Here is a 14604-nt window from a genome sequence, read left to right as displayed (position 1 = left end):
ATTGTCAATTTTGTCTATAATGATCTTGTATTTGTAATAACTTAACCATGGGCCTTTGTTAAAATAATGTGGTGCATGATGTCATTATGTAATGCTGTTAACCCATGTTCATATATGGCAGTTTCAAAAGACGGTCAAAGTATGATGTTATATTTGGATGTCAATACATGGCCATGTCTGGAAATTTCGAGAGATGTGCACTTGCGTACAGTGAAAGTCTGGGCCTTTCTAAGGCAAAATGTCGAAGGACTTTGTCTTAGGTTTCTCAATCTTCTCTTACCTGTGTCTGCTGCCACATGAGATCTGTTGTTGGTAATCAAAAGAGAAGCTTCTTAGGTCTGAGGGTTCTCAGTCTTCTTCTACTTGGATTCACTGTCATGAGAAATATTGTGTCGATTGTCGGAATATCTAGCTAGGAAGGAACTGCACATTGCTGCCATGTTAAGAGTCCTTGAGGGCATAGAATAATCAACGACTCGAACAAAGAAGAAATTTGGCAGTAGCTCATGAATGATCCAGCAGAATTTTAAAAAAAAAAAGAAGAAAAAAAGCACTTTCATGTGAACGAAAGATTAATGAAAAAGGCAGTACTTATATATGTGGTATTTCCGAGAATGAATGTACATCAAGTGTATCTGCTTATGTGTACAATAAGAATGTGTAAATTAACATTTGAAATAAGCTCATTCAAGGCGTGTGTCTTAATCTTAACTGTGCATAATTAATGTTGATTTAAGCTTACTCACGATATGCTTTTTTTTCAGTTTGTCTATTTATGACTAGCAGGATATTCTAGATTGTGATTTAGCTTTAAGGGAAGAAAGATAGAACTATATCTGAATCAGGGAGAACTGAAATTAACAAAGACTTGTAACGCTTTTTTTGTGTGTGTGTTAATGTGGATCAGACTAAATATTTCTTTCTTGATTTAATTAAATGGTTTCTATTAAATGGTTACTGATTCTATCAATGCACTATCCTGAAAATTTCATACCTGCATAAAATTAAGTGATCAATAATCAAGTCATGACTAATTAAAGGTAAAGATTAACATAAGCGGGGAACGCTAACAATATCTGCTTTGTCTTTAATTTAGAAATCTTATCTTGCACTCAATACATAGTCTAACCAGCGTGGTTGTAAAATTAATAAATTTGTTAGACTATAGAGCATGAGAACATAAGAGCTAGTAGAAATAAATGGTGGCAGTTGCTAGTTAAGGCAGTCGACCATTTACGACATCTCACGAAGTTTAAGTGAAGAACAAAAAAAAAGACAAAACGGAGTACAGCAATATCGAAACAAATAATGTAACAGCCCTTCTGATAATATCTAGCCTTATACACACCCAAAAGGGTGTGTGTGTGTGTGTGTGTGTGCTTTGCATCAGAAAAGACTAGAAAAAGTTGTGGATGAATTGTGTAGGGTGTTGTCAGGACCAGATTTTTACTTTAAGACAAATAGTCAAAATCCTTGGAATATAACAACGATCTGCATTTAAATTTCAGAGCTGGAGGTGGCATTCAAAATGCTTTAGTTATGTGGTATAAACAGATTGTTATCTAGAGCAGTCTAGTTTATATTTGAATTGTAATTCAGTAGGTTCAATTTTGAAGAAGGTAGAAGATGATGATGATTTTATATAAAATAGGTGTAAGAAAAAATGTATACTTTCTTCACTCTTATTCATCTCTGTGGATCATGTTATGAAAGAAGGTGGCATTAATCATATCTTGGAAACATTCAGCTGATCACCTTATGTTATGCAGATAATGTTTTGTCTAAATCTGGTGCATATCTTCAAAACATTAACTGAATTGAATAGCTTCTGTAGCAAGTTCAGTGTTAAAATCAGCAATTAAACTAGAAAATTAGTTTGGAGGAAGAAAGGGAAACTTCGACTGCATTTTCATTGGAGATTCTATAGGACAAGTTTCTTCAGCTATTTGGGTATTATTTTTATTGAAGATGGCAAATATGAAAATAGGTAATAGAATAAGCAAAACTGGTATGGGAGCCAGTTGAATAAAATTATATGTAATAAAAGAAATTAGCCAAAACAATGAACTAGCAGTATAGAAGACATTTTACAAACCAGTTTTAACTTGGAGATCTCTGAGATCTGAATTAGAAATGGCAGTTCATGAAATACTAGAATTACAGACACAAGATTTTGAAGAAAAGTTTCAGCAGTGAACCATGTGGCAAAATCCTGTTAATAATTAAGATATATAAAAAAAAATCTTCTGTAGCTCATTCGTTATCAACAATGCCCTTTGATTGTAAATATCTAAGTATCAGGCCTTTTCAAGTGAAGATGAGTTTGCTGCTCTCATGTGGTGGCCGAGTTTTTCATCTTGCAAACCAGCCAGAACACAAACAATTTAAGGACATAGTAGACGGGATCAAGTAGGTTTCAAAGAAGCCAAGTTACTTTGCCATGACAAGCCATGAAAGGGAAAATAGGATGAGATATTAAAAAGGAACCTACAGTGTTAGCACTCAAGAATGTCAGAACTAATCTAAGATAATATGGTTACAAACAGAATGAGAGATGAAAGGCTTGCAAAAGTGTTTGGTTCTACAATGGGTCAGGAAATCTCAGAACCATCAAGATCTAGGTATTGATGCAGTTAAGTGCCTAGAAGATTGAAATGTTAGATATTGACCTTATTAGAGACTAGTGAAATAAGATTAATTCAGAAGAAAATTGCTAATAGGAAGCTAGTAATCATTCAAACTTAATTATATCTGTGCACCACCTTGAGGGTACATATCAGGAATTTTGTGATGATGAATTGAGTTAGATGAAAGTAGCTATCCATTTTGGTTTTAAAGTTGAGAAGTTAGAAGGCATTAAAGTCAAAAACCAAAACTGAAACCTTTTGTGAAATAATGCAGAATATCAAGTTATCTGGAAAACATTAAAAAAAAGCTAAAAGGTATATATGAAAACCATATGATTATGGATTGGAAAATCAAATAACTGTGGTCTTTCATGAAGCCTCAGAGCTATGCATTGTTTCTACTTAAAGGAGTGTTAAATGACTGCACTTGGACTGCATGATTCCTTTTCTGTATTATGCATTATTCAGTGTTTCCTTCAAAACTTAATATATTTTATAACTTAATATGTTATGGTTGTGTCATAGCATTGCCATATCAGCTGCTGATTATGTGAATCATAAGAATGCACTTTGCAAATTTAAAATTTACAAATTATAGTTAATGTGTGCAATGTTTTTTTTTTAGGGGTAAAAGGTTTGTTGCTCTTAAAGTAGTGAAAAGTGCTTCCCACTATACAGAAACTGCACTGGATGAAATAAAACTACTAAAATGTGTATGTATTAAATTTTTATGGTTTAACATTTTCTCTCTCTCTCTCTCACACACAGTGTGTGTAATAGAGAGAAGTATATGTAAACATGCATGTTAAAATTAAATTATATAATTGTTTTACTTTCTTATAATGAAAACTTAGTGAAGCATAACTGTTTAATAAAACAAAATAGTAATTACATTTTTTACCAAATTCTTTATATAAAAAAAACGAGAATCATATTGTCAAAAAAAAAATATTTATTCATAGACAGAATCATATTGCTTTTAAGACAAGGCAAGGCCTGAAGAGGCCTCATCATGGTTATTGCAACTAAGTATTTTGGTTAAACATTTCTGTTATTGAAACAGAGCAGTGGCAAATGAAAGTTTGCATGTGCTAGAATAGTGTCTGATAGTATATTTGATTATATTCACTGTACAGTTGAATGTCATATTTAAGTGCTGTGGTATATCATTGTGGCAACTCATGGGAAGTAGTCGGCATCTGTACATTTACAAATTTACAATCAGAATGCATTCCAGTTTGATGGTGTAAGTTTCTGATATTATTTGACTTAGAAAAATGGATTTCTACCCTCCTTTAAAATGCAAGGTTTGTATCCAATGTTCTTCTAAGGCAGGGATCGGGAACCTTTTTGAACCAAAGAGCCACTCCACCAAAAAATTAAAACAAAATTTTGTTTGCTGCGACTTCAATTCGATTTTTCCTGGTAACTCAAAGTTGCAGTTAGTTTAAACTTAGGTAAATTTGTTTTTAATTCAGTACTTCCAGATATCAAATACCACTTTTATGTTTGCATATAAATTTTTTATATGTCCAATAAATAAAACAACATTAAGTTTGATTAAGTTTTTAATCACAAACATGTTTAAGTAAGTATAATATTGCAAAAAAAATGAAATTTGTATTGCAAAAAGAATTAGTCCAAACAAAAATACAATATTATGTATTTTAATAGATATTTGATTGTTTTAATTTAAAATTCACTAATGAGACTTTTGATTTTGCAAATTAAATTCAATTGGCTTCTCAGCCAATTTACTTAAATCCGGATTGTATGTCATGCACTTTAATAGTAATTCGGCTTTCAAACTTTCATCAGTCAATTTGTTTTTTTACTTATTTTACCTATACTTATTTTTAATATAATTCATTGAAGAGAAAAATTGTTCGCAATTGTACTTGTACGTTGAACCGAAAAGAGTCAAAACCCCAAAAGCAAGTCATCTGGCATTTGAATAATTAGTTGGGAAAGAATTCCAACATTTAAATATAATTTCCTGTGGTGTTTCTTCCATAGTTTCCTCATTTTCTTCAATTTGTGCTACCATTTCCTGAAGTTTTTGTACCCAGATGCTTTTATTCTGAATTTCCAGAAACTCCATTTGTAGTTCTGCAATTGATATTCCGGGAAAAGCTTCAATATCTATTAATTTTAACGAATGTAATATAAATTTCATCGTCTCCTGATGTTTTTTTAAAATCCTGAAATCTGCTTGTAAATGAATCTAAAATTACAGTAATCATTTCAGCGAATATTTTGCAATAAACTTTTTCTTGATTTAAATTAAATCTATAATATTTTATATTTTCAAAATATATAAATTTTTCTTCAGTAATCTGAAAAACACCCTTAGTTTCTGTTCAAAGCTCAGGACTTCCTTTATTAATTGTAAGGCTGTGTTTCCCTTCCCTTGCAACTTCAAATTCAGCTTATTAAAATGTTCTGTCATATCAAGCAAAACACAAATTTTGTATCCATTCGGGATTACTGAGAAGTTCCATATGATTTATGTTATAATTTTTAGTGGTTAAGAAAACTATTACTTCTTTTAAGCACTGAAAAAAACGTTTTAATGCTTTTCCTCTTGATAACCATCGTACGATGTAAATGTCAAAAAGTCTGTGATTCAACGCCTGAAATCGGATGAAATTGATCATTGGCACAACGACATCCATCATTCTTTTTAGTTGTGGTAATAATCCCAAAGAATTTGCAACTAAAGCTTCTTGATGCAAAATGCAATAAAATGAAATAACTCCATGTGGAATATGAGTAAAGAATAATTTAACAAACCCCTTATTTTCTGCAATCATAGAAGGCGCGCTATCAGTCACAAAGCAGACCATATTAATATTTTTATTTTTATTCTGTAAACTTGTTAGAAGGTTTCCTGAAATATCTTGACCTGTAGTGTGTCCTTTAAGTGTTAGTAGATCAAGAGTTCTTTTCGAACACCGGAAGATGTGATATATTTAACTATCACGCAGCATTGTGCCATATCGGAAATATCATTTGATTCATCAACCGCGATAGATATAAAATCGGCATGATTAATATCCATAATTTACATATTTGAAACTTCTGCAGAAATTGTTACAATCCATTCCTTGATAGTTCTAGCTGAAAGAGATAAATCTTTAATTTTTTTTACATATCTCGTCCTTATTTTTCATATCCTTAAATAGAATTTCAGAGACATTATACATGCAATTTTTTAGAAATTCACCATCGTTAAAAGCTTATCCTGCTTTTGCTATTTCAAGGGATAACAAAAATCGTGCTTCAGTAGTATTCAATGAAGATTTCATCCAAGTTGACAAAATTTCTTTGCTGAAGCAATGTTTTCTTTTGTAATTCTTCAATAGCTTTTTTCTATTATCACCCTCAGGATATTTTTTACTGTAGTCTAAATGTTTTCCTCGAAAATGTCGTTTGACATTACTTAATTTGTTATTTTTAAGTCATAGATGGAATTAAACATTGCAAATTTCCATTTACTTCTATAAATATAAATTTCTCTATCCACATTTTATTGGATCCTCTGTTTTCTTTGATTATTTTTCTTTTTCTTGAACTCATATTAGGAGGGTTATTATCAAAATTTACCTGCAAGTAAAAATACAAATTCAACATAACATAATAAAAATTAATTTGTGCATGACATTACCTGACATTAAATTAAACACCAGTTTATAACCACAATAAATAAGTTAACTAACAGAATATTTATTTTGACAGTTAAAATCCGTATGTATCTAAAAACCATGGTGTTTGACATGACAGCTGATCAATTAGTTCAAATTTTCGCCGTGCCACTAGTTACCTTAGGCAGGGTTAACATTTAGTGGTATTTCAAATGTAACGTAGTTGTCAGTTTTCATGTCATAAAAGTTCATGCGAACAGGCCGTATCAAAAAAACAATATTTAGTTGTTTGTATTAATTATCATCGTCATCATCAAATTCCTGACATTTACCCTCAAGGGGTGTACAGGATATGAGAGTACTACATGAAAAATTTACATCATTACTAACTTCCTACCTACAATTTTCTGCCAAATCAAACTGTTACCTGTCAAAGCTACAACATTGTCAGATCTGATATTTATATATCTATCTTTTAAGGTACTTTTAACCGTATCAATCCACCTATATCTTGTATTAATTACGTATCTTTTAATTCAATATAAAAGAGACGCCAGTTCCCAACCCCCTGTTCTAAGGCATGTTTGAATAAAACAATTGCACCTGGATCTTGGTCGTCTTCTGAGTATTTTTCATGTTATCTTGGAATCAAACACCTGTTTTACTAACCTTTCACTCTCCTATTCTGTTTACATGTCTATACTACTTTAGATTAGCCTACACATTCTTGATTGCTAACAATGTCAAGTTCCTTCCTAATGTCTTTATTTTTAATGATTTTTTTTCACTGATGAGATCTGTTTAGGTCCCTAATTTTTCTCATAACTCTAGTGTCTTGTCATCTCTAATCTTTGATCAGGTGCTGTATTTTAAAGCTCACTCTCGGATCCATAACTTAAAACTGATTTGAACACTGCCTTATATACTGCCAGTTTAGTGTTTTGGCTAATTTCTCTTTGATTCCATATAAAATTATTCATCTGGCTTTGCTTATTCTGTTGTCTATTTCTAAATTTAATTTGCATTTTCACTAAAAACTACTTAAATAGCTGAAATACTTGTTCTATAGGTTCTTCATTGAGAATGCAGCCATAGTTTTCTATATTCCAAAACTAAGAAAATAGGTCTTTTTATTGATGATTTTCACACCAAATTTGTTATAAGTGTTATTCGATTTGGCTAGAGAATCTTGTAGACTTCTGCTAGATGTGTTTAGGGGTGCATCATCTGCATAAAGCAAAGACCAAGTTTGATATTCCAATTTTAATATCAGACTTGATGTGACATTCTTTTATATGATCTATATGAATGATGAATAAGTGGAGATAGTTTGCACCCTTGTCTCACACCAGATTTTACATCAAACTATCTTCCTTTATTTCTTTCAATTTTTACTGCTGACTTACAATTTAAATCTGGACTACATATTGCCCTGTATAATTCTATTTACCCAATATAATTGTCACATTTTGAAAAGCTTTTCTCTTGATATCTTGTTGTATGCCCTTTCAAAATGCTGCAGTTATATAGGGTGAAATGAAACATCACAGGTGTATATTTAAGATGTAAGTTAGATGTGTGTGATGATGATGAGCAAAGGTTGTAATCTGAGTAACTTCAAATCTTAATGGCCTATTAGGACAATCTTATACACACTGTCTTGGAAATAGTCTTCTAGTTTGCTAAGTAATCTACTAATTAGTGGACTTATTTCTGCTAATATTGATGGAGTCAGACCTCCATCAATAGAAGCCTGCTCCACAAACTACCATCTTGTGGTTTGTATTTCCCTTTGTAAATAACCAGGCAGTCATGTATCTCTCTCTCTCCCCACTTGCTACATATTTTGGTCAATGACTTCCTATCTTCAGATATTTCTTACTTAATGGAAGAACATCCCAGGAGCCCTATATATATATATTTTTTTTTTTCTTTGCCTTCTTTCTCTTATTTATCAGTGATATTGTCATAAACTTCAAAAGAATTTGAAGTTTATGACAATATCACTGATATTGTTTTTCTCTGTGATTTCACTCACTGATAAGCTTGTGAAATTAGGAGTTGGCCTATATACTGATTTCATATATGACATTGAATGCAACCTCTCTCTCTCTCAAGAACTGATGCCATTTGCTTCATTTTAAATTAGCATCTGTACAATTGAAAGCTGTTTCCTCCACCTGATGTAATTGGCATCCAAAGTGCAACTACCTGCACTCTAAAGCAGATAAAGAAAAAAAGATTTGTGGTTATGGATGCCTCAGACTACAAACAGAGCAGTTGTCCTTCTGCAATCTAACTTCACCTACCAAAAGATCAGCCATAATCCCACAAAATGCCAAAATTAGTTGATTGAATATTGAATGAATTAGTCAACAAGGACAATAATTCTACAAAAAAATTGCATACGTATTTGAGCAGACCTCTTCCCTCACTTCTATAGTTTATCTGAAATTCTTAGTTGTTCCAATAATGCTCATTGTGAATTGTATTGGTTCTGCTACCTATTGCATTGTCAAGTTTCTTTCTTCTCTTGGGCCAAGTGCGTATGGGAAAGGAAAAGAGAAATGCACCACCAAATTTCAAATGCCAGGAGCATTAGAAATAAAGTGGTTGAGCGTATTGTTTTCGTCAATACATTGTGGCCTAAAATTGTTAGCACTAGTGAAACCTGGCTCTCAGAGTTGGATGTCATAACTGGAATCAAGTTTAAAGGATGTAGTCTCTTTTAGGAATGACAGAAAGCACAGTGGGGAGGGGTACTACTACTACTTACATCAGGCAACTTGAGTTTAGTTAGGATAGAAACACATGAAAGCAATGTAAATAACACCCTATGTTGTACTAAGTTTGAAGCTATATGGGGTGAAGTGGAGGATAACAGAAGGATATATATGGTGAGATGTTGCTACAGACCTGGAGCTTCAGTTGCTGGGTATGTAGAAACACCACCTGATTCTCCTGGTGAATACTAAACGAGTAATTATTATGGGTGACTTAAATTATCTTGATAATTTAAGTCGTACATATTGAATAGCAGAGGAAACTCATAAGAATGAAGGAGAATTTATTCAGCTGTGACAACTTTCTCAAGCAGCATGTGAAAGAAGCAACTCTAGGACAAAAAGTTTGAATTGATCATAGTGCCAGAAAGTGTCTCACTTAAAGATGTGATGACTGTTTTTGGCCAATTTATTTATGCTTATGGCTACATGAAACTGGTAATTGAAAAGTACAATCACAATTTCTAGAAACAAATGATGAAAATCTTAAGATATAAAAGTTCATTACATAAAAGGAAAAAACTGCTTTCTAAGGCTTTACTTTTATTTAAAAAAATAAAGCAAAAGTAACTTGTCATAATCAAGTCAGGGACAATTATTGTCCTGCTGCAACAAGTATGACAAGGCTGCATGTTCTCACAACATAAATGTAGCTGTATCTGAGGTTGAAGTAGAGAGTAGTTGTGTCTTGTGTGAGAAAACTTGATCCATTAGAGGAGGTCCATTTGACATTGTATCATCATCTTCTAACATGAGGAGTTCTGCCGATACTATGAGAGTGACTATGAGAATAACGTCTTCGGGGTGAGACAGGACCGTGATCTTCTGTTTCTTCCATAACCACCGCCACCACCACCTTACCAACTACAGGTCAAGGTCCAGGCTGGAAAGCCAATTCAAGGCCTCGTCCATCACCTTGTGGATGTCCTGTAGGCCAGTGCTTCCCAAACTTCTGGATGTCAGGTCCCCCTTTGCAAAAATTAAAATATTTCACGGTCCCCCTCGAAAAAAAATCGTAATAGAGAGATATATTATTATAATATTTACTGTATTTATATTTAATACAAAACATACACAGCGAATATTGCAAAAATCAAATGCATATATTACATATTTTTCCACTTAACGTTTGGTTCTGAAGACGATGCGGGCTGTTCTGGTAAAATATGAAATACTTTTTTTTTTTTTTTGAGTCTGCTTCTGATTGTTCGCGGGAATTTTTTTTTAATTTTTTATCAACCACTTATCCATCTCAGGGTTAAATTTTTTAACGTAGAATAGATCAAATAATATCACCACTTACCGATACTGGCACACCACAGACTGATAACATAAAATTAGTGAATATTACCTGAATAAGGGAATCCCCGAACCAGGAACATTTTTCTCTTTTGTGACTTTTCTCCCTTTACGGTAATTAAGCGTAATGCGAAACAGAAAGCAAAGGCAGGTTATTAAAACGTGCATACGATTGGTGCGGTATTAACAAAAGATCGCGTGACCAAAAGATAAAAGCATAGCTGACAATTGAGTTGAAATGCTAAAACTCTCTTCAACCGAATTCCATATGTGAAACTGCCATAACATTCATTATATATATATATATATATATATATATATTACTTAGTTTTAACACTTTTACGAATTTTAACACGTTCGGCTGAATTTTATTGCTGCCTTGGGAAATCGAACTCTCACACATCTAATTAATAACAATAGTTTTTAGTTAGATACTGTGTTTGCCCATGCATAGTTTCTGTATGAGGGGGGACATGTGATTCATTAATTAGTGTGTTTTTATCCCAGTTGTCTCTAATTGCACTATTTATTGAGAAATATATTACACAGACTCCTCATACCTTATTCACTGGCATAATAAAAATACTTGTTTTTATTGCCTCTGCAGTATAGTGGCTGTTAGTGTTGTTTACCACTGCAAGCAAGTTACTATCTCCCCACATGAACTTGTTTAAGCTTTTTTTCATGTGTGAAGTATATGCGAAACTTTTATTGGTAACAGAAAACTAGCTCAGATGACAGTGATAATATAAAACGAGTTTTGATATGTATATAAAGTCAATATCAACAGTCCCTGATTACGAACGCGTGATGAAAGGGACAGGAAGATTTGGAGCTTCCCTGGAGAGCATTCGAAGTAAATACAATTAACCACTGCTTTGAAATGAAACATATGAATAAGCAATATTTACTAATATTCATTAAGCGCCGAAATATGCAGAAAGCAAAGTTTGTGAACCAATACCAATGCGTGAATTTTTCCATTAAAATATAAAAAATAACAAAAAAAGAAATAATAAATAAAAATTAAATACATTTCTTTTAAAATAAAAAATCTACTTAGTCTTAAAACATTCAAAATTTGTTTTCATTATTTCATGCCCCCCCCCCCCCCCTCAACAAAATCTACGGCCCCCAAGGGGGCCGCGGCCCACAGTTTGGGAAGTGCTGCTGTAGGCCGCCGCCATGAAATTGGCGTCTTGGGCAGTCGTACACAATATGAGTAATCGTCTGAGCCACGAGAGAACAATCACAATAAGGGTGATCTGACGGTCCCCATTTATGTAGAAGATAGCCACATCTGCCCTGACTAGTTCTGATCCTGTTTATGGATGACCAAATCTTCCTAGGAAGACCAAAACCAGGCTGCAGAGCACAGGGATCTTCTACCAGGAAGCCGTTTACTGGGAGATTGTCGGACCAGTATTCTCTCCATATGTCAGATATTAATGTCAGCGCAGCTGAAGAGAGTTCGTCCATGGACTAGAGAGACTTTCTAGATTTGAGACGAAGACTAGGTGGATTTATGAGAGTCTGGTGTAGGGGTAGGAGTGGGTTGCTCATTGCTTTATTAAATTCCTTAATCGAGGCTTGTCTTCTCCGTATGTGTGGTGGAGCAATGCTAGATAGAACAGGCAGCCAGAAGAGAGGAGTGCTTCTCACTGTCCCACTAATTGTGCACATGGTAGAGTTTAGCTGGGTGTTTATAATGTTAGTGTGTGTACTTCTTTCCAGGACAAGGGCACAATATTCTGCTGCAGAGAATGCTAGGGCTAGTGCAGACGACCTTAGTACCTGCACCACAACACCAGGTTGTTCCAGCAAACCTTGAAATGATATTTCTGATTTTAATTTTATTGCAGAGGTTGATGATGTACCTTTTATAGGTTAGACTTCTGCCCAGGCTCACTCCAAGGTATTTTGGGTGACGCTCGTGTTCTACCATTTATCCACAGAAAGAAAGGTTGAGTTGTCGATTCGCCTCTGCATTGTACAGGTGAAATACTGAGGACACTGTTTTCATTGGATTTGGCTTCAAGTACCACTGCTTGAATACAGACCTGAACACTCTGGAAGAGTGTTCAGGTCTGTATTCAAGGTTGATTCTAAGTTGGTAAAGGAAGTAGATTGATGTAAGATCGCTAGGTCATCGTCATATATAAACTTGCTTGATCTGGTATGAGGTAGATCATACACATAGATGTTAAAAAGTATAGGGGGATAATACAGAGCCCTGAGGAAGACCGTTGCGAAGGAATCTGGGCCTGCTCTTTTTTCTGCCAGTGTGGACCCAGATCTTTCTGTTGGAGAGAATAGATTCAAAAAGTTGTAGTTTTTTTTACATTTTATAATATTTCCTAGTTTTAGGAGGAAGCCCCTGATCCAGACAGTGTCATAAGCAAATGTTAGGTCAATGAAAGTTGTTCCAGATTTAAGTTTCTTCTGGAAGCCTACTTCAATTTGAGTTGCCAGGACCTGGTCACAGCAACTTTTTCCTGGCCTGAAGCCAGCTTCTTCAGTCGGGAGTGCTCTTTCCATGAGTGGTGAAATTCTTTTAAGGAGAATTCTTTCAAAGAGCTTAAAGGTGATGCAAAGCAAGGAGATAGGTCGTAGGTTTTACACATCATTTAGATCTTTCCCTGGTTTGGGCACAGCAATTATTTTGGCTTCCCACCACAGTTTTGGTAATTTACCAGTCATGATGATTTCTGAGAAAAGGGCAGCCAGCCATGTTTGGCCATGTTGACCAAGATGTTTTAGGACCTCAGGGCATATACAATCCACTCCTGCAGCTTTGCCATTCTTGGTTAGTTTTAAGGCTATTTGTACCTCTTCCCGAGATACTGGGTGTATGAGTTCAGGAAGCTCGGGTTCCATCTTCAGGATTTGTCTGATGGAAGCTTGTACAGCATAGATAGCAGGGTGAGGAGGAGTTCGGTCCATCTGATCAGGCCAGGATTGCGATGGAGGTTTATAGACATTGTAGATGGTGATATTTTGAACTTTAATACATATGGAGTATTCTATATCAGGAACACTTTGGGTTATATCCTTGAGACCAGGCCGGATATAGGTTGCTAGGCTATGCTTGAGGTGGCAGTTATGAAGACACGAGAATGAGTCCTGGGATCTTTAGTCTATTGAGGACTGTGTCAGGCACATGGGTTTCCTGGAGAGTCAAGACGTCAATTGCTTTATCTTTGGCTATTTTGCTGATGACTTTGGATTTAGATATCCTTCTATGTTTAGGGAACATATCTTGAGGTAGTGTTGATTAGGGGACTGTAACATATTTTTCGAAGCTTGCCCTCCACCTAAACAAGCAAAGCAATTCTTGTTATTCCATGCAACGATTGAGCCGGCATGGAACTTTTTATGTTTTGTATTTATCATAATTGTAAGTTGTCCAGGAGACTTGAAAACCTTTGGACACCTTGTTTAAGACATTAGCTTCATGTTGCCTGTGATTCATCTCTGGAGCTTCTTTTGTCTGAAGCACCAACAATGTACCACAAGGCAACACTACTGCTGGGAGAGCCATGGGAAGGCTGTCTCAATCCCCCCCAAACAACCTTTTGGGGGTACCTACCATGATAGTGATCATGCTATACTGACATAGGAAGTGGCCAACTATATGGGTGTTCCAAACAGGACAAGTTATAGTCTGCACTACAAATCATGAAGTTAAGAGAATCATAGTAGAATACTATCCTTTGGTTCCATGGTATTAGTTGCCGAATGGGAATTGATATTAGTGCATGTCAAGGTTTGAAAAAGATGCTTAAATGTGCGGTATCTGAAGTCCCTAGAGTTCAAAGAACAAATATAATGGGAAATGGATGTTCAATTTCATTAAACAAGAGATCCAACAAGAAGAATTTGATGATGGAAAGAATATTGTGAGAATAAGAGTGAGAGGAGTTGTGAAATATATATAGCTCAGGCCAGAAAAGCTAAGGGAATTGTACAGAAAGCTAAGTTGGAGTTGGAGAAAGAAATTGGCTACACTGGCTAAAGGCAACGCAAAAGAATTTTATTGTTATGCTGGTAATAAAAGGAAGAATGCATGTGGAAGAATAACTACTGAATGCAGACACTACCCTAGCATCAGAACAGATGGTTCAAATAATGTTCAAATAGAGTTCTTGTTTCACCAAGATCTATCAGCCTGGTGTATATAGCAAAAGTGCTACAACTGCATTGGATGATAGAGTGCTCGAGAAGAAGATTTTGGAGCTGTTGCATAACCTG

General features: G+C 34.6%; 1 protein-coding gene across 2 annotated transcripts in view; it reads left to right on the top strand.

The window, feature by feature from the left end:
• LOC150095409 (SRSF protein kinase 3-like) overlaps window positions 1–14604 on the top strand; it is a 429406-nt gene that overhangs the window by 79282 nt on the left and 335520 nt on the right. For both annotated transcript variants that reach the window (XM_090410594.1, XM_090410593.1), the window contains exon 5: window positions 3253–3340. In XM_090410594.1, coding sequence (XP_090266720.1) covers window positions 3253–3340 — 88 coding nt within the window. The remainder of the gene's footprint in view (window positions 1–3252; window positions 3341–14604) is intronic.

This window comes from Typopeltis vanoorti, chromosome 20 (genome assembly GCF_054136105.1).
Source record: "Typopeltis vanoorti isolate ZY-2024b chromosome 20, IOZ_Tvanoo_1.0, whole genome shotgun sequence".
In the NCBI taxonomy this organism is placed as follows: Eukaryota; Metazoa; Arthropoda; class Arachnida; order Uropygi; family Thelyphonidae; genus Typopeltis; species Typopeltis vanoorti.
This window is presented reverse-complemented; position numbering and strand designations above follow the sequence as displayed.